At 35.5% G+C, this 20995-nt stretch overlaps 1 protein-coding gene across 2 annotated transcripts in view; it reads left to right on the top strand.

Moving 5' to 3' along the window:
• Positions 1 to 20995, top strand: part of RICTOR (RPTOR independent companion of MTOR complex 2) — an 86627-nt gene that overhangs the window by 44259 nt on the left and 21373 nt on the right. For both annotated transcript variants that reach the window (XM_080362156.1, XM_080362157.1), the window contains 11 exons: positions 912 to 1012; positions 3483 to 3645; positions 4041 to 4142; positions 6432 to 6478; positions 8641 to 8776; positions 9355 to 9554; positions 10311 to 10437; positions 18818 to 18982; positions 19434 to 19510; positions 19628 to 19706; positions 20582 to 20691. In XM_080362156.1, coding sequence (XP_080218282.1) covers positions 912 to 1012; positions 3483 to 3645; positions 4041 to 4142; positions 6432 to 6478; positions 8641 to 8776; positions 9355 to 9554; positions 10311 to 10437; positions 18818 to 18982; positions 19434 to 19510; positions 19628 to 19706; positions 20582 to 20691 — 1307 coding nt within the window. The remainder of the gene's footprint in view (positions 1 to 911; positions 1013 to 3482; positions 3646 to 4040; positions 4143 to 6431; positions 6479 to 8640; positions 8777 to 9354; positions 9555 to 10310; positions 10438 to 18817; positions 18983 to 19433; positions 19511 to 19627; positions 19707 to 20581; positions 20692 to 20995) is intronic.

A 20995-nucleotide genomic window follows, 5' to 3' on the forward strand; every position in this document is an offset into this window, starting at 1 on the left:
TAGCAGACATAGTATGCATCTTCAGACAGTTGACTCATTTCAGTGGTACTTAGTGCTCAAAAAAAATCACGATCTTCAGATATAGGATTGCTTATTACTACAGTGATTTATAACATTTCTGCGGAACAGCATGGGTCACAAATATAACCAGTCTGTGCCTTAGTCTCTCCAGGGAATTGGTGGAATTTTGAAGTACTCAGTCAGCCATGTCATTTAAAAAGAGGAATCTGTAATAATAGATGCTATTTTTCTGGTTCTGGAGTACTTTTGAATGCAAGGGACTGTTACTGAGATCTGGGTAGGCTGCAAAGCGTAGGTATTTTTCAGTTTTCTGAAGAGGTGCTTTGTTAGTCAGGGATGTCTCTTAATCAAAATACTGAAAAAAATATTTGTACTTTTATTAGTTTTAAGGCATTGAGGTAATTTCTTTATCTTAATTATTTGATTTCCAAAAGTATTTTAAGAACTACCCACTTTTTTCAAAAGAAAAAAAAGCAATTAAATTGAAGTTATATGTTCATCAGATTGGGGGGGAGGGCAGAAACACTGATAATCAAAAGTTTTTAATAGAAATCATCAGCTTAGATTGTGTCTCTGATTTTGGTTTTTTTAGTACTTTTACGCACATGATGTCACCACTGAAAAAAACACAAATGCAAACAATATATATTGGAAGGTTTTGAAATCTAAAGTTGTCTGAAGTTACTTTCAATTATATTTCAGATTGATTAGTTTAAGAAATATTCAAAATGTGATGTGTAATTATTGCTCTGGTTTGCAAAAGGTAGGTTTTTTGTGATACATCTGTGAAGAATCTACCACTTTTCACAAGACTTTCAAATGTTGATCCTAAAGAGATGGATGAAAATGTTGTAGTAAGTTACTCTAACTGGTCTTTTGTTGTTTTGTAGGCAAACACAATTCTTCCTCATTCTCACAGCCATCACCTGCACTGCTTACCAACGCTAATGAACATGGCAGCGTCTTTTGACATCCTGAAAGAGAAAAGACTGTAAGAATTCTAAGTTAACCTTAAAAGCTAAAATACTTTCATCTCATTTTCCACTTATACAGTGAAAACCTACATGAGAAGTTTTCTGGTGGCCAAAACCACTGCTGTCTTTATTTAAAAGCAAACACATGTAGAAATGCTCTGTCACATAACTAAGGAAATAGTTTCCAGTGTATGATTCCAGAAGTGTTTACGATAACAATTTAGAAATTCAAAAGGAAAGTTTTGATAGTAGATTTCAGAACACTTGCATAGATGCAAGATTTTTACACAGAATTTTTCTTAAACGAGCTCTAAGGCACTGTTTGGCCAGACAGTATCTGAGACGTGTTCTATGTGTTTGACCTCTCTGTCGTTTCACACTTATTGTTTGGCATTTTCATACAATTAAACTTTTGAAACTAAAAAAGGCCATACCATTTTTTTTTCTTTTTTTTTTGTTTATCTGTGGATAATTAAATAGTAATAGACCAAATCAATGAGTCATTATTAGTGTGAGCAAGAACAGAAAATATAGTATTGCCGTGTTTGTGTGTTAAACCTGTTTTTCTTCAGAAGAAAGTGGTTAAATTGTGACAGTGTAATTATGTTAAAACTTTGTGGTGCTGTTGTTTCAAGTTACGCTGATATTTTTTCAGTTCCTTTTAGTTCCATTGAAGCATAAGAATGTATGAACACAAATTTTAAATTTAGTGCAGCATTCTGCAGTGGCATGTAGTTAAGCAATATTAGGGAGCTGTTTGAGCCTCCTGATGCCAATCAAATGAGGTATACTTAGGGATTTGACCTGAAGAAAAAAATGCTTATAGAAGCCTATTCTTCCTCTTTGAACTAGAAACACCTGAATTTTGCAATTTTAAAAACCTATGGGCTTATATATTTTACTGATTTTTTTTTAATTAGGTTTTTTTTTTTTTTTTTAGAATTTCTCTGTATATCTACTAATCTTGCAATGTAACCTCTGAAGTGATATGTCATAAAATACCATCTCCTGGGCACTTCACATCATTTACATCTCCAGAGGAAAAAAGTCAAATAATTTGACAGATTCTTGTGTCTTTAATACATATTTCTCTAACTCAGTGTTCTTACTTGCATTTCTTCTTTGTAGATGACCATTTAAATTGAGTGTGTTAGTTTTTTTCCTAATAATAAATTGTGGGAAATGTTTTTGTTAATTACTATTGCTGTTCCTGATCTGCCTTGTCCAATAAGTATTTTGGTAAATATATCATAACTTTGTATTTTTTCTTTCCTTGTGTTGTCAGTGGTAAGTTACAGAAGCTTTCTAAACTGCTACTGTGAAATTAAAAATGCTGCTTGTAAAGTGCTTCCAAGAAACGTAGTGCTCTTCTGCTTTTTAATTTCAAATTTTTTTTATATATGTCAGTTGAAGATATTTTATTAATAAAACACAGATATTTAAAAAAAAAAAGCATATCTGAAACTCCATCACAGAATATTTCATTTGTTCAGCACTGTGGAAGAAGAGGAAGGATGAAGGGCAGAAGGGATACATTTTTGATATACTTGCAGTTTTTTTGCTTTTTGGCATTTGTAAACATACCCGATAGAGAAGTAAGAAGACTCCTTTTTCTTGGAAGAAAGTGATTTTGTGGAAGTATTTTTTTTTTTATATGGGGATCTTGATTTTTGTCAATAGGCAGTGTTGTTTCATACTCTGAAAATCTTTAAGCCCTGTTATGGATTAAATATACATAATATATTTAAGTGGCCAGATTCAAAGATATTTGTTTGTTTGAAGATTATATAAAAACACCCTCCTACCCTATGAGAATTTCTGTTCATGGGGAAGAAAGGTAGACTTACCACCACAATTGTAGACTTCCTTATTTTATTTGGTCAGCAGGGTTTTTTCTGCTACCACAATTTTGTAATTAACTGTTTCTGCCCTGGTGAAATGTTGTTTCTGTCACTTCCTATCTTTTCCCTTAAAACTTGTTACACACTGCTGCTGAACTGTTTAGATATGAAGAGCAAGAAAATCCTACTGATATTTCTGCCACCCTCTGGGGACAAAAAAAAAAAAGGGAGAATTTAAAAGAAATACTTTGTTAGTCAAAGTCCTAGCTAGACCCCTCAACGCTCAGCTTTACTGGAGAACATTGATATTCTGTGATGTGTCACAATATTTTACCAGCTTTAAACTTTACGATATCTTCTATGAACTGTGATAGACACCACTAATTCCAGAGTAGAAAAAAATGTATCAGTAAGGCTCCTTCTTCAGTGCTAGAAATTGTGAAGGATAATTTTCTCTTTAATTTCAATACAATACTGAGACCTAAGGAAGTACGAAAACCCATATCAAGAAACTTGTTTTTATTTGCTTCAGAATTGTTGGTCAATTCTTTCTTGAGCTATCTTTATTTAAGTAAGATAAAGCAGTAGTGTTCTTTAGTTGGATAACAAATGACAAATACTCATTATAGTATTTTCTTTGCATCAGACGAGCAAGTGCCGCACTCAACTGCTTAAAGCGTTTTCATGAGATGAAGAAAAGAGGACCTAAACCATACAGCCTCCATTTAGATCATATTATTCAGAAAGCAATCTCAACTCATCAAAAAAGAGATCAGTACCGTGTGCAGAAAGACATCTTTATTTTAAAGGTATTACCATTATTGTTTTTTCAAAACTGAATTTGACTTTGTATTTTGGAGGCTTAGATCTTACCTCCTAAGCTTCACTCTCTTATTTAATTCAGAGCCATTTATGTGATAGCTTTGTAGTATTTTTTTAATTTAATTTGTCTTATAGGTACTTGTAGATGCTATGTTGAATTTGTAGAAATTAAGGAGTGAAATTACAATATTTTTAAATGTTTTTTAGGATCAATTGTGACCACTTACTATTACGTTCTTAATGCAGTACTATAACCATGGAAATTACTGTGGAGTATAGCCCGTTTAATGGTTGTTACACGAATAGTGAGCATATAATGTGACAAAACTGAAAAAAAATGGTGCAAGGAAACTTACTGTAGTTTTTCATGTCTGTATTCCAGGATACAGAAGAAGCACTTGTAATGAATCTTCGAGACAGCCAGGTTCTCAATCATAAAGAAAACCTTGACTGGAATTGGAATCTCATAGGGACCATACTGAAGGTGAGCTTAAAAAGGCTGTGATATTATTTTTATGAAATAGACTTTCTAATATTAATTCTCTACTATGTCCCATAATCTGTCTTATTTCGAAAATTAGGGTCTCATGGGTTTGATCAGTGCTGATATAGTCTTTGTACACAACCCTTAAACTATATGCAAAAATACACTACAGTTAAATTGACAAATTTTTTCATAAGCATGTATTAAATATTATATAACTTTATTTGTATATAAATAGACTTTACAGAATTTGTTGTAATGACGTTAAAGTTGCTAATACTTCATAAGCTGGAGGTGGGTTTATAGATCAAACTTCAGATGCTTAGATTGAGCTGCATATTGAAACTTCAGTAGCATGCAATCTCGTAGTGCCTTTTGAACTAATACAAGTATGTCCATAACATCAAGTTCATTACAAAATTAGTTTTTATGAAATAAAGGAAGTATCTCTAGCAAGGAGGGTGTTATCTTAAATATAATGTCTCTCTTTTTTTAAGCAGAAAACTTACTTTCTTGGAGTAAGACATCTTTCTGAAGGAGTACTCAGTATATAGCCTTCAAACCAAAATAGGTCCAGCCATTCTATGCATCAAAGCCATCCTGTTGTTATCTTCAAGTAATGTTTTCTTACTGTCGTCTTTGTTGTTATGAAGATGGTGAAAGCACAAAAAAGTGTTAATGGTGACAATCATAATCAAGATTACATTTGGAATTAAAAAAAAAAAAAAAGGAAGAAACTAATTTTCTGTGTATTTTTTCAGGGACTGATAAACTTGAGAGGGCAAGAATCTGGTATAAAAACCTGAATATGTATATGACAATTGCTTTGCTCCACCAAATGTCACTGTTTATAGGCTTTTTACTGCAATTAGTAGATTTAGTAGATATGATTATTAATCATAGATATTTTACCTTTGATTCAGTATAAAGATATTAGGAAGAAAATGTTTTTCAGAATCTCACTGTTAATTAGTCTGTGTAGTACTTTGACAATGGAGATTTTTATGTAGTTGATCATTAAGATGTTGGGTTTTTTTACCAGAAATTTAGGTCAAACTATCAGTTTCACTGCTCTCTCAAACCTCCCCAACAGTATATTTTTCTTATGTCCTGTCAAAGAGTTGCTAATATCTCAAAATCAGAGACTTCTGTCTTTCAGAATGAGAAGTTTCTGTGTTTTCTTGTTTAATTCTAGCCACTTCCGTTCCTGGTAAACTGCACAACGCCAGTATAAACTAAGATAATGTTATCAGAGTGGTCCGTCTTTAATCCTCGAATGAGCAGGATCCTGATTCTGCTGTTTGGACTGCTCTCTCTCATGTGGCTGTCCAACTCCCTGTGTCTCCCTCACAGCCTTACGGCTGTGGAGCATCAGCTTTCTACCCCCTCTACCACCATCTGTATCTCCTTTGGTCCCTTACTGCATTTTTCACTTGCTCAACTTGTTGTCTAACCTGCTAAAAGAGCAGCAAAAGTGGCAGTGGCAGTTTTGACAGTAGAGCTTCATACTTACCTGGCAATGTGTGTTCAATGCTACTAGGGTAGTCAGTTTTACTAATTATTATCTAGTGCGCTGTGTGTCTTAATACTAATATAACAATTGGAGATATAAAATTGTACCAATTACAAAAAGAAAATGTTTTATGCACTTGTTTCCATCCCTTCCAAGAAGATACTAGTAGCAACAAGAATAAATCTGAAACCATAGATACAACAGATGGCTGTAAAAACAGAGGCATGTATAGTAGGAAGAAAGGGTAGGTCCAGAAGGGGGTATTAGGACTTCATGTGATCCTTTTCAAAATATCTTAAAAAGTACGAACAGAGAAGTTTAAATACAATTTTAACGAGCAGTATTTAATTGAGCTATAACAAAATAATTATTACTTTTTAAACAAATCTGATAAATAGTGAAAATAACAAAAGTTTTCCCTGTTATGCATATGAAAACCTATAATTTACAGAGAAGAAATTGAGTAAAAGCATTTATTTTTCATTAGCATGTCATACTTTGCTGTTTTTATTAGAAGTGTGTACTTGTACTCATAGCACATGCCTGGCACTCCTCTCTGTCCTTCTCTAAAAAATAAAAAAATTAACAGTTCCTGGAGCAAGAAGTGTGGGCTTTTCAATAAAGTAATGGGTTTTTATAGGTAACATAAGATGCAAGAAAACTTACACTTCTAATAATTATGTAAATATAATTGTAATAGAAATGAGTAAATTTTAGTGACTTAGTAAGAAATTACGTACAAGTTTCATATAATGCTATATTTGCTGTTTTTTTAGTGGCCAAATGTAAATCTAAGGAACTATAAAGATGAACAATTGCACAGGTATGTAAAAAATTATGTAGACTTCCTCTGAATAAATAAATTTTGAAAGACTGTTTTTTAATAGTGCAGTAAACTATTCCTTGGATATGTAACATTTCTAAACCTTAATCTATAGATAAGCAGCAAAAGATGAAAATTTAGATAATTAGGTTGCAATATTTGCTTCAAATAAACAGGTCTTTAAGCTTTAGTGGTTTCTTTTCTGTGCACAGATACCTTATACATTTATTCCCTCAGCAAGAATCATAGCAGCTTTGCAAACACCCTGTTTCATTTTAAACCTAGAAGTATTGCCTCTCTGATATTTCATGCATTAGGGTTTGATGGCAGCACTTGAAAATGTTTGACAGATATGCAGTTGTACAATTGTGGCTTTGATCAAAAATTAAGAGGAAGTTATTTCTACTTGCTATTAATGGCAAGGGAAGTATGTTTGATTTAAAAAAAACAAAAAACAGTGTAGCTCCAGTTCCTTTCATGTCTGGCATTAAGACATATTTATTACTTTTGTGTATGTGTGGTAATAGTGTTACTAATTAGTTCTTGGATGCCCCTATTAACATGCATTTCAGAAACTAGTTTGATTAAGTTGAAGAGTAGTTCTGTATTTTTAGGCATGGAAAAAAGGTTCTACATGCATTAGAGGAAAAACCTAAAGCTAAAGAACATCCTGAAAGGCTTACACTGCTCCATTTAAAATTTTTACTAAAAAGTGATCAGGCTACTTTTAGATAGTGTTCCAAGTATAAATGGTAGTGCCATTGTAATCATAGCCATAAATTAATTTTGTATTTTTATTTTTTCAATGTGATGTTATTTTTTTTCTTTCTTAAACATTAATTGCTAATATGTACTAGGTTGTGACACCTACACCCATCCCTTTACCAACCTACCGGGGACAGTGTTATGATTCTGTGATTTTGTGCTGCACCCAAGTATTGTTCAGTGCCTAAGTAATGTAATTCCAAATGAAGATAAAATCTAGGATTGAGTTAGTCTAAAACATCTACAGTTGGTTGATCTTTTCTGCAGTATTGTGGGTTAAATGCTTAATGGCTTTTAAATGCCATTGCTCGTTTAATTGTAATTAATTAAGCCCCAAATCTCTGTAGTTTCACTGCTGATCTTAAAAAAAAAAAAACAACCCAAATTCAGCCACTTAGTTTTCAAAGTGTGAAATACATTTCTTTGTCCTTCCATATGTTTTTTTATGTCTATATACACGTGTGTGTATACACGTGCATATATACACACTTAAGTATGTACATAAGTACACACACATATAAATGTGTGTTAATATATGTAATATATTTGCTGCTAATAACCCAGAATAAAATACATTTCGTTTGACAGAATTTGAAGAAACCCTCACATTTCCTGTATAACTGGTCCTGTGTTTGGAATTGGGAATAATGGCTTACTCTCACTTTTTAAAGTGCTTTAGTTAAGTTTTTTTAAGTTTTAAGTGCTTTTAAGTTAACTTTTCTTAATGCTTGGCATATATACCTTCAGACAGAACACTGTGCTACTTTAAAGCATAAATGCGTGTTTTTTATTTTGACTACGAATTGGTGAGGGGAAGTTCTTTGCTGAAGATTTATTCCTGCCATGCAAAACTCAAACTATATTGCTCACTATGATTTTAAGAAGTCTTGAGTAAGAGTCTGTGTTTGCAATCAGTTTGTTATGCTTCAGAAATGCTTAAGTGGTGAGGTGGGGTGAATGAAAATACTGTTGCTGAATAAATGCTGCATTTTCCTGGCAGAAAACAGAAATGTATTTTTCACAGTAGTGTTGTCTATTATATCTGAAGAAAACTCTTGTCACAAATTCTTTTTTAGCTCTTTGTAAGTCTAGATAATATAGTGTTTTAAAGTTACCACAGGATGAATTACAGCATAGTAAATTGTAAGCATGACAATGAGGAGAAAGTGATGGCTTCTAAGAGCATAAAGGTTTTGAGTTCCTTTGCTTATTTTAAGTCATGGTACAGAAAACCCTTTGTAACACACAGTACATGTGCATCTCCAAAATTGTGTCTGGATAGACTCATTACTGCTATGTGCTACTCTTGTAATAAGTTTTTATTGCCAATAAGCTAGTTTAGTGATAACTGTCCTTGTCATACTGAAAAATAGCAAATTCTTCTTTACTTTCCTTAGGTTTGTAAGGAGACTGCTGTATTTTTACAAGCCTAGCAGTAAACTGTATGCCAACCTGGATCTGGATTATGCCAAGGCTAAGCAACTCACTGTGGTGGGTTGTCAGTTTACTGAATTTCTTCTTGAATCAGAAGAGGTAAGCAATCTTCAGCCACAAGACTGGAGGTAGAATGAGTAGTGCTGCTGCATGCCACTCAGAGGAAAAACTGTAAGTTTAGTAAAGACTTCTGTAGACTTCTGCTGTTAAATCTAAAATGATCAGTGTAGTAAAGAAATAGAACTTACAATTTTGAATTGTCCAGGTGAGACACTGAGGAAGATGGCTATGTTTAAGTAGAAGTTTTATTAAATAGAGTTTTATGAAATGTAACTTAGGTCTTAGAGGTTTTTTTGACTTTTGCTATGTATATCTTTCCTTCAGCTCCTTTCTTCTTGTGTGTTAAAGACTTCTATGCCTCAGACTGGAGGAAAATGTCATTGAAAAATCTTTTCTTGGAAAGAATATAATTGGTCCTAAGATGTCTCTAAGATAAATACCTTTTACTTGCCTTGAATGTTTTTCTTTAGTCTGAATTGTGTTTGCCAGCCAGCATTTCTCTTCTGCTTCTGTATTGTGTTTCTGTATTTTAAGAAATCTAAAATTATGGATTTCAGTAAAGAAGTGAGTCCCAATTCTGTTCCTAGTGAATGCTATTACTCTTTTGGTTTTTTTAGGATGGACAAGGTTACCTGGAGGAATTGGTTAAAGATATTGTACATTGGCTCAACTTTTCATCAGGAATGAAACCTGAACGTAGTCTTCAAAATAATGGGTTACTAAATACCCTTAGCCAGCACTACTTTCTTTTTTTTGGTACCCTCTCGTGTCACCCTCATGGAGTGAAAATGCTTGAAAAATGTAATGTGTTTCAGTGGTGAGTGTTTTTATTCTGTTTAAACTGTTTTTACAGGTAAAATAGTTTTGAAAATTGTAAACTGTGCATGAGGACTACTGCCTGTAAAGCTGAAAACTTTAAAGTTCTTATGATTTACTTACAAGATCCCCAGTTGTGGGGATTTTCAATGTTCTGTTTAAGAGGAGGTCTTTTTGGTCCGTAATCACTGAACAGCAATCAAATAAACTTAAATTCCTTTAGGAGTAAGTTGGCTAGTGACTAATACCGGTGTATTTTAAATATAGTAAAATTTAAATGAAAATTCAGGTGTTTTGATGTGCTCTTTATTTAATTGTTTTCATTGATTATTTACTGGCTTCAGGAAACTTGTTTTAAAATAAAATCTAGACATGTAGTAAGACTCACCTTATGGCAGGCTTTATACACAGATTGTTTTACAATGAGGAATTGTTCAGAGCTTCATGAACATTGATTTTTGTACTCATAATCACTAACTAAAGTATGCTCAAAAAGTTATTATAGAGTAATTATTAAAAACGTTCATTTGGGGTTTTTTTCCCTTGCAGTTTAGTGCCTTATTTGGTCCTCATTTGACTCTTAACAGCTGTAACAGTTTAAAGTTACTCCATTTCATATGAGAGCTTACTTTATATTGTGTGTTTGTAGAAATGAAAGTCTCTTTCAAAGACTTAATTTTAAATTATTGATTGAATAAATAAATTAGTTTGAATGCATTCAAATACTAATTGTTTCTTCTTGTCTCCCGTCCCCCAGTCTTCTTAATCTTTGTTCTTTGAAGAACCAGGATCACTTGCTAAAACTGACTGTTTCGAGTTTGGATTACAGCAGAGATGGGCTAGCAAGAGTCATCCTTTCTAAAATCCTGACAGCAGCTACTGATGTAAGTTTGATTCAACTTATTTTCCATTGTTGTTTGCCACTAAACATTTATTTTGTTATTCAAAATGTATGACTTCAATTTTAAGCTAAACTAGAAAGATTTTTATTTTTGTATTCAAATAAATGAAACTCCTGGTCATGTAGCTTTTGAATTTGCTGTGTACTTCACACTATATATTGTACTTCTGCTCAATAAATTAAGTCATTCAACTAGGGCTTTCTCTCCTATATGAGTGGGGTTAAAGTCTTTAAATGCATAAACCAAGTGTAACATTATTGTCTACGTCAGTGAACATCCTAAAATAATCACGAAGGCATTGTTTTCTCAAACAGAAATGTGTATTTCTAGAATTAAAAACTGATTAATCTTCCAGTGGTAGATCATGTTTTGATGATGAGTGAGGTTACACTGGTGGAACTGAGTAGAAGCTATAGCTCCTGGAAGTGGGCGTTGGGATTTGTACTTCTGAATCAAAGAAAGTGAGTGGAATAAAACCCAGATTTCTGTAGGCTTGGGAAGGGAAACTCTTGAACTTCTAAGAAAAGATTAATCAATCAGGTGTAACATAGTAGGCAAACAAGCATTGATATCAGGGAAATTACAATTAGTAAGTTGAAATCTAACTAGGAAAGAATTTCAGTTACGTCAGGGACAGCTATTCCTCTGTCACCTGGAGAGGCCAATATATATTCTAGAGTTGATAGAAAAGGAAGTAAAGTATATGCCAGTTTTAAGTGTCCCTCACTGTATTTTAAAAGAGGAGAGGAAAATAATGAAATAAATGGAGGATATTTATCTGGGATTATCAGACTGGAGTCTGAAAGTTATGAAGATCGTTGAGGTTGAAGGAATGATTTATTGAAAGTAGAGACTGAAGCTCCCTACTGAATAATTTTAAAGTAATCTTTCAATGAAGTTATGACTGTGATATCCTTTCTCCAAAATTGTTTTGTGGCTAGTCTGAGCAAGAAAACAGAAATTACAACGTTGTGAGGACACATGCCTGTGTCTTTATTAGACTTCTAAGCTCCTACTAGATCACTGTCAATTAAGAAAAAATCAGATTGTGGAACCTCGTTTAGCTGTTTCTGTTGAGATTTTGTGTCAAGGGGTACTGCCCCCTGCCCCCTCCACGTCTTCCCAGCTATTTTTACCTCCTAAAAAGAGGTCATACGTGAGGTAAGAGCATTCCCACACTTCAGTTTCTTCCAAACGCAGCTAGTTAACAACTAGAAAAAAAGTCCAGGCATGCTGTCACAGTCTTTTCAACAAAATACACCGTTAACTAATAATCTGATGCCTTTTATTGTGAATTAGTGTTTGTGGTTTAGATTTGGGAAAAGATTTCTTATATTCTGATACCTGAGGTATGAAGAATTAAATTCAGTTTTGAAACAGATACTTCCAAATATTTTCAGGCATATAGTGCTTGAGTGTTTTCAAGCACCAGAAGCTTTATGTAAGTAGGAGTGAGTTGATCTCCTTCTGAATATTCTATAAAGAGCTACTTTTCTACATTTTTTTGTTTTGTTTTAATCTTACCTGGCAGGGTGAGGAGGGAAGCCAAAACCAGAATGTATTCAACAGTGATACATGTGCCACCAGCTGTAAGCAGATTAGCTTCAAGTGGGATGCCGATACTGTCTGAAAGTAGTGTCCCAAGCACACACAAAGCAGTTGAGAGTTACTGCTACTCTTAATGATAATAACTAAAAATACAATGTCTATTTCTAATTCACCTTAACGAACAACAGGTAGTAAATACATCTTGTACTTTGGAAATGAAGAGGATAGACATCACTCTTTGGCACCTTAGATATTAAGAAAGCTTGTAGAGCTCTCTCAATTTTATCCATTTCAATTCTGGTCTGTTTGGGATTGTGAAAACTATCAGTAATCATTATCTGATCACTGGCATTACCTTGACTATTTAATGCCATACCTGGACAGATGTTGAAGTAGAACTCCTTGGAGAATGCTGAGACATTCTACAGGCTCAGAAACCTAAGAATGCAAATTTTGGAGCTCAAACCTAAAAACTTAGTTTTAAAATTAGAGATCTTTCTTGCCAGATACCTTCTCACATCCATGATGTTTTAAGGTTTCAGCCTATGTTAGTAGCCTATGCCGATGGTTCCATTTTCCAGTCTCACAGTGATGATCTAGCAACACTGTCTAGGGAAACAGCAGAGAATAAGTAACTGTTTCTGGCAGTCTCCTAAAATGTGAAAGAATATAAATTATTAGAATGTTATTCTCAACTGCAGAGCACTGACATACTCTATAAGTAAAAGTGTAACCTCTCTCATATGTGCACAATATAGGTCAATGCTCCTTCATGTCAGAGTTAGGTGTGCATTCAGGTATAGCAAATCTCCAGCCATAATGATCTCCAGGCAAGTTCATAGCTGAGATGTGTTGTGACTTAAGTTCTGCTACTTATAGTTCAGAATTGCACTGGGTGAGACCACCCCCTGATTTATGTATACTGCAATACCATGAGAATCCTTTCAATATTTTCTTCAAACAAACAAACAAAACAACACAAAAACCCCACATATTTAAGAAATATGGAAAAAATAGATCTTGTTTGTTCAGCACAAATGCAAATGTATCTCTTACTGTCGGGATACTAAAAAAAAAAAGGAAATTTGACTTTATTAACCTCTTGAATAGAGCCTGACTTCCTTTGTGAAATATATTGAACACTAAGAGATGAATAAAACTACTTCAGGGTGTTGTGTTTCCTGAATTAGTTGACCTGCTTGGAGTTCTTGGAATTCATGGGGAAATATTTGTTTATTTCATCTAAAAGAGGAAAATCACAAATAGAATGGACTGTCTTGGCCAGCAGAAATGGGTCTGCATTTGCATCATCCACAGATGATTTCATACTTGGATAAAATTTATTTACTTCCTTAAGTTCATTTCCCATTTTACTGTGTGGCCAACTGCATAGTTCTTATGGTGAAAACAGAACTGATAGGATTTGAAAGAGAAAATTTCCCTAAGTACTGATTGATAAAAAGTCAAAACGTTGACCTGTTGAAGAAACCTTTGTCAGTGTTTGGTGTACACAATATTGTGAATAGCATCTCTTAGACAAAATGCTTGTCTTCAATGTTTTTGGTGTTTATGCTCCAAATAGAAGACCAAAGTGTAAAAAGCTAATACAAAGGATAAAACCTTTGTTATTTTGGTATTAACAACTACAATTGGCAAAAACCACAGATGTCTTCCAGAAATTAAAATGTTCATGTGATGTGGAAATAGTTGTCAATTCCAAGAAAATAAAATACCTGAAAGAATATGGAAATACTGAACTGATAGGTATTTGCATGGGCCATTCCATTGACTCATGAGTAATTTGGAAATGCCTCTGTTGAGATGTTAGGAGAAGCTGTCTCCAATTTTCTGGGTTTTACCATCTGGAATTCTGAAACAAGAGCATTGTCAGCAGCAAAAGAAAATTTACTCCTTTGTATTTAGCAAGGATGATAGGAAAAAATTGATGCTTGGCACAGTTTACACCACTCACTGCTCTGTCCTGTAAGGAAAATGTATTTTTAAATATTACCAGAACTGATGTTTTGTCACCTTGGACAAGTTAAACTGGAAGTTAAATTCAGATAAGGCATTTATAAGCTTTTCCATCTTCCCTTTTCAAGGACTTCTGATGAGGACCTTGTAGAATGAATGGAGCGTGTATAGCAAGGCTCTGAAAGGGTTTGTGTTAATTCATAATCTAGAAGACAAATTGTGATTTTGATGATTGTGATTGATGCTACCTCTGGCTTCTACATTCAGTTTAAAAGCAATAAAAATGTATGGAACTGGACATAATTTCTGAAAAGCTGTGTTTTGTAAGGAAAAAAGACCATCTCCAGTAAGGCTTCTTCCCTTCAGAAATTTTAATTCCCTTCATGTTAATTAATGTATTACCTTATCTGTTTATTTCAAAAGCTGAAGATTCTTTTTTGATTTAACTGATGTTATAGCCCTGTACACCTTTTAAAGCTACCCAGAGTTGTGAAGCAGGTTTGTTGAACCATTTGCTAATGAGTGTCTCTGAACGAGGAAAACTAGTTTCTGTAGCCAGCTTAGCATTAGAAGGTAAGGGTAGCATTTTGGGGTGACTGTATACAATGAAAACAGTTGCAGAGTAATATGCTTGCAGATCAGTGAAGGAGAAGCACATCTTAACCTACTTCCAGATGTGCTTTGGTCATTCATGCTAAAGGAAATTAATACTTCCTCAGCTGCCTTTCTGCCAGTTCGTAGTAGGAACATGTGAGAGTAGCCAGTGTGTTCTCAAGTGTTGCAGTTCGTGACCTAAAATTTTATCTTTGTAGGTGGGCAAGGGGTAAACGTTTCCTACCTCTTCTAGTAGGTATGCTGAACTGTATGTAATTAAATGAGCATAGTGATCTCTGAATTGCTTATTCACTTCTAGGGGTCTCAAAGCCCATTAACAGTAGAAGTGAAAATCCTCTGACAGATTTAATACAAGAGTTTGTCTGTGTTTTTCATGTGGTTCATGTATGAGGGAAAGAGGGGAATGTCTGTTTCCTCAGTTATCTCTTACACTGGTTTTCATATCAGTTCTTATCAAAAGTAAAAACATTCCAGGATTTTGCTTTACCTGGAAGAGCAAAGCTGGGCTTTCCTCCTCTGATCTGGGAAATGCATACGAGTGATCTTGCTGCACAAAGTTGTGGTCCCACTTGAAGACTTTAAGTCTGTTGGAAATGCATGCAGTGGTTTTGCAGCCCCAGGTTTGAGGTTCGAATGTCTCAGTCTGTTGAGCTATTCCTTGTTGTAAAGTCCCTTTTCCATACCTGCAATTTCTTAAAACCTTGCTTTGCTGTTCTTCACACCTTTCCAACTGTTCTTATTTTTTCTGATGATGATAGGAAAACCAGAACTGTGCTCAGTGTCCAAGATGTCAGTATCCAGTGGATTTACTTACTGGCAATGCTGATGCATTTTGTTCTGTTTACTTTCAGTGGTTTTGCTTGCCGTTGAACTTCTCTCTAATACTTCCATGAAACTAACATGTGCCCCAAGATCTTTTTCCCTTTGTAAAGCTAGGATTATTTTTTCACTTTAGCTCATTGTTTCAAATTTATCTGCAGTGAATTTTATTTGCCATTTAATTGTCCCATCAGTCATTGGTTCCTTTTTATGTTTTCCTTCTGCAAACAGAAAATAAAAATGGTTCTAATTCTGTATTAGCTATCTGGATAGATGAATACATGTTAAGGAAGTATTTCAGGAAGTGAAGATGATTACCTTTTTTTCTCTGTATCACACTCAGTGTAGTTATAGTAGTAACAACAATTCTTTGTAGACAGATTTTAACACTTGAAATACTTGCCACTGAATTCTGGTTTCATATAATTGTGTTATTCCACAGGCTTAACATCCATATCAAGTCATCATTTTGGCATAATAGCTCTTGTTCTCATCTTTAATAAATATTCTAGTTCTGTATTCTATGTACAAGGCATACACTAATGGGATGCAAGCCATTTCAAAATGGTTTTGCAGCTTCGATCAGAGTTATGAATCACTGTTCCATAGTCTTTCTTGATATGTGTAACACATGACATTCCTGCCTCTCTTCTGAAAAATAAGCCTCTGTAGATGGAGTGAATAGAAATGTGCACGTGGTATTTGAAGTTAAAATAACAAGACAAGGTTTTTGAAATGAACTGTGCATGTTCACTACTCAGATTCTCATTTTCTTTCAAGTCCTGCCTACCAAGTATTTCTGCAGGAAAAAAAAAAACAATCCAGAAGCTATTGTTAATCTAGGTAGTACTGTCCAACCTGGACCAACTCACTTGTCTCTTTGAGTGCAGATATTCACGCATCCCAACATAGATAACTTATATTTTAGCATATAGAAAATTTACTTGTTTATAGCTATTATAGCCTTAAAGGTGTAGGGACTGAAGACCTTAAGAAAGATTTGGGCATGAAATCTTTTCTTTTCCAGCTGTGCTTGTCTAAGTGTAGATAACACCTTTCCTAGTAAGCATACACTGACAGGTTTGTTCTGTGCCTACTCCAGAATACTGCAAATTCTTGCAGATTAAGCCTGTTTGCTTCTAGGTGGTTGACAGAGATAGGAAGCCAAATAGGCCCCTTGTATTCCAGGAGGAAATAGTTGGTGATTTACTGAGCCATCTGGATCCTCACAAGTCTATGGGACCAGATGGGATCCATCCTAGGGTGATGAGGGACCTAGCAGTAGAGCTCGCCAAGCCGCTCTCCATCATCTTCCAACAGTCCTGGCTCACTGGGGAGGTCCCATATGATTGGAAATTGGCCAGTGTTACCCAGTCCACAAAAAGGGCTGCAAAGCTGACCCTGGTAACTACAGGCCTGTCAGCCTGACCTTGGTGCCTGGCAGGGTTATGGAGCAGATCATCCTGAAGGGAATCACACAGCATGTTCAGGATGGACAAGGGATCAGACCCAGCCAGCACGGGTTTAGGAGGGGCAGGTCCTGTCTGACCAACCTGATCTCCTTTTATGATCAGGTGATTCACCTGGTGGATGAGGGGAAAGCTGTGGATGTGGTCTATCTGGACTTCAGCAAGGCCTTTGACACTGTCTCCCATCATATACTCCTGCAAAAGCTGGTAGCCCGTGGCTTGGACAAGTGCAGTCTATGCTGGGTTAAGAACTGGCTGGAGGGCCGGGCCCAGAGAGTGCTGGTGAATGGGGCTGCATCCAGCTGGCGGCCAGTCACTAGTGGTGTTCCCCAGGGGTCAGTGTTGGGTCTAGTCCTGTTTAACATCTTTATTGATGATTTAGATGAGGGGATTGAGACCATCATCAGCAAATTTGCTGATGACACCAAGTTGGGAGGGAGTGTCGACCTGCTGGAAGACAGGAGGGCTCTGCAGAGGGATCTGGATAGACTGGAAAAATGGGCTGATTCCAATGGGATGAAGTTCAATAAGGCCAAGTGCCGGGTGCTGCACTTCGGTCACAACAACGCCCTGCAGCGCTACAGGCTGAGCGCAGAGTGGCTGGAGAGAAGTCAGGCAGAAAGGGACCTGGGGGTACTAATTGACAGGAAGCTCAACATGAGCAATCAGTGTGCCCAGGTGGCCAAGAAGGCCAACGGTATCCTGTCCTGTATCAGAAATAGCATGGTCAGCAGGACAAGGGAAGTGATCCTTCCCCTGTACTCTGCATTGGTGAGGCCACACCTGGAGTACTGTGTTCAGTTCTGGGCCCCTCAGTTCAGGAAAGACATTGAAGTGCTGGAGCAGGTCCAGAGAAGAGCAACATAACTGGTGAAGGGACTTGAACATAAGACCTATGGGGAGAGGCTGAGGGAGCTGGGGTTGTTTAGTCTGGAGAAGAGGAGGCTTAGAGGTGAGCTCATCACTCTCTGTAACTACCTGAAGGGAAGTTATAGCCAGGTGGGGATTGGTCTCTTCTCCCAGGCAGTCAGCAATAGGACAAGGGGGCATGGGCTTAAACTCTGCCAGGGGAAATTTAGGCTGGATATTAGAAAGAAATTCTTTACAGAGAGAGTGGTCAGGCATTGGAACGGCCTGCCCAGGGAGGTGGTGGACTCACCGTCCCTGGAGGTTTTTAAAGTGAGGTTGGACATGGCACTTAGTGCCATGATCTAGTAAACAGACTAGAGTTGGACCAAGGGTTGGACTCGATGATCTCTGAGGTCTTTTCCAACCCAGTCGATTCTGTGATTCTGTGATTTTGTATTTTTTCTAATAGAAAATGGTATTAGCCAGTTTATGCTCTTTATTCAGCAACTTTTGAACAGCAGTGCAGGAACTGACAAGATACTTCATTCTGCTGTCACTGGGTGAAATTAATGTAGCAAACTGTCAGGAAACTGTCTTATTACAGAAAATAGCATTTTTCTATTTAGAAGGTTTTCTGAGGAGTTTTGAAGATCAGATACTTGTATCGGGGAAACAATGTAAAATTTACTAAAATAAATTCTCTAAAGGTTTTAATATTTGCTCAATATTTTTTTTTTTTTCAAAACATTGCATACATAAAAGTATATGCAATCTCACTGGCCGTTTATAACCTATTTTTCATGCTAAGCCTGATGAATTTGTGTGATACTATCACAGTGAATGACTGATTGATAAAGATTTTTCAAGGAGACTTGCAATGACCAGATTATTTGTTATCTCAGACTCAAATTTCCCATTTGATAAGACAGAAATAACTCTGATAGACCATAATTTTAATATGTGAGGTGCACATCACAGCTACTTGCTGTAAAATGCAATAATTGAAAGGTCTTTTTAAAAGTGATAAATCATTCAGTAGATTAGCTATTTTTCATCTTCTGTTAAAAAAATTTTCCTCACTTTTGCAGAGCTGCAGGTTGTACGCAACAAAACACTTACGAGTCTTACTGAGGGCGAATGTAGAGTTCTTCAGCAACTGGGGAATTGAGTTACTGGTGACCCAGTTACATGATAAAAATAAAACTATTTCTTCCGAAGCACTTGATATTCTAGATGAGGCATGTGAAGACAAGGTGAGCATCCTTCCTGTTGTCAATATCCTTTTGGTATGCTACTCTGTAAGCTGTTCACCACCCCTTTGCCCCAGTAGCAGAGTTAAAGTATGCAAGAACCTGCTGATGGTTTCCTTTCTTGATTGTCATTGATGAATGTCAAAATAGCTTATAGACCTCCTTGCTGAAAATACTGCGGTATTAATGGCAAGAAAATGTAGTCTTCTGGATTATGCCTACTTTTAAATATTCAGATTAATCCAGCTATTTTGCACATTGTAGTCCTTGTGAAGTAATCTATATTTAATGACAAGGTGCACAAAATGCATAATATTATGATGAGTTTAGTGCTGTTTGATACTTCCCTTTCTTAAAAACTTGCTGCTTCATTGCTGGCAGGTTGTTGTAATTGTTGTAGTTCTGAGAATTATATAGCACTCATATATTTCTTATGCATCTTTTAATTATTTAGGCCAATCTTCATGCCCTTATCCAAATGAAACCAGCTCTTTCTCATCTTGGAGACAAGGGTTTGCTTCTACTCCTAAGGTACATGTCAAATATACTGTTCAACTTCACACTGCAGAAACAAACAAGTGTGTGTTTTTATTCAAATTATGTGATTTGTTTTAAGTGAAGTACTAACTGTCTGATGTTATTTTACAGATTTCTGTCCATCCCAAAGGGATTTTCATATCTAAATGAAAGAGGTTATGTAACAAAACAAATGGAAAAATGGCAAAAGGTAATGGCATAAATAAAGTGTACTTGGTATTACAAAGGGGGAGGGTATGAATGTGCAGGATTAGCAGGTCAAAGATTCTTAAAAATATTGCATCTTCATATATGTGTGTTGCTAATGCCAATTCATTTATTGCCTCAGTGACTTAAGATTTTGTTGAAAAACGTTGACAGGGACATAGTTCCATAGTTTCTTTGTAAATTCATGCTTTTGATTTACCTGGTCTTTTATATCATTTTGATATTTCAGCAAGTATTTGAGGAGTGTAGTGACTTCCTAAAAAAGGCTATTGTATAAGATCTTATCTAGAGAAATGTGTAAAAAAAGCACTATTTTTTTCAAGATACGCATTACTGCCAGTCATTACTAATTAAAGTTAAACCTATATAGCTCATGAAGATAGAATTAGCTTATGCTGTTAGGAAATAAATAGGAATACAAAATCATTAAGAAAAATGTGTCATTGTTATTACTAGAATAAAACTGTTCATAAATTATTTTGTTTTCATGATTAATTATAAGTGCTTGTTCTCATTTCTGCTGGCAATTTTTTTACTGACTGATAAGCTTGTCACTTCTCTAGGAATACTGAACTGTGTGGTGGTCTGTTTGATTATTCAGGTTAAAATCAGATGTGAGGTATTGCCTTCTTTCCTTTTTTAACAAATTCACTGAAATATTTATGGTATCAATTGTCAACGCTGAAAACTGACTGTATGTATGAAGTGCAGTAATTCTGATGAGCCTCACCTTCAGATCATAAAGAAATTGAACCTTCCTTAAGGGGTACTTCAGTAATTCCTTCCTTATAAAGTGCCATATTGTAAAAACATAAACCACTAAATGTATTTTGTCAACCTTTGTCTGTTTTCTTTTAGGAATATAACTTAAAGTATGTTGAATTGATTGAAGAACAACTTAATGAAGCACTTACTACATACCGCAAACCTGTTGATGGTGACAACTATGTTCGTCGGAGCAACCAAAGGTGAATTTGGGAAAAAGTGTGTTTGGGCATAAACAGGCAGGGCTGATCAAGAGAGCTTTAGACTAGAGCTAATGAGGGAAGGCGATACAAACAGAATTGCAGTAGGTAAGCCAAGGGTTGGCATGGCATTGCCTGAGGGTGGCAATGCTAGTGGTAACATTTACACTGCTCCTGGGAGCACGGAGGGCTCAGTAGCATGTCTGAAATGCTTGTACACCCACACATGCAGTATGAGAAACAAACAGCATGAACTGCTCACAGAGCTGTGATACCACTGGTATTAGCTAGACTTGATGAAATGAGT

The sequence above is a fragment of the Nesoenas mayeri genome (assembly GCF_963082525.1).
Source record: "Nesoenas mayeri genome assembly, chromosome: Z".
Taxonomy (NCBI): domain Eukaryota; kingdom Metazoa; phylum Chordata; class Aves; order Columbiformes; family Columbidae; genus Nesoenas; species Nesoenas mayeri.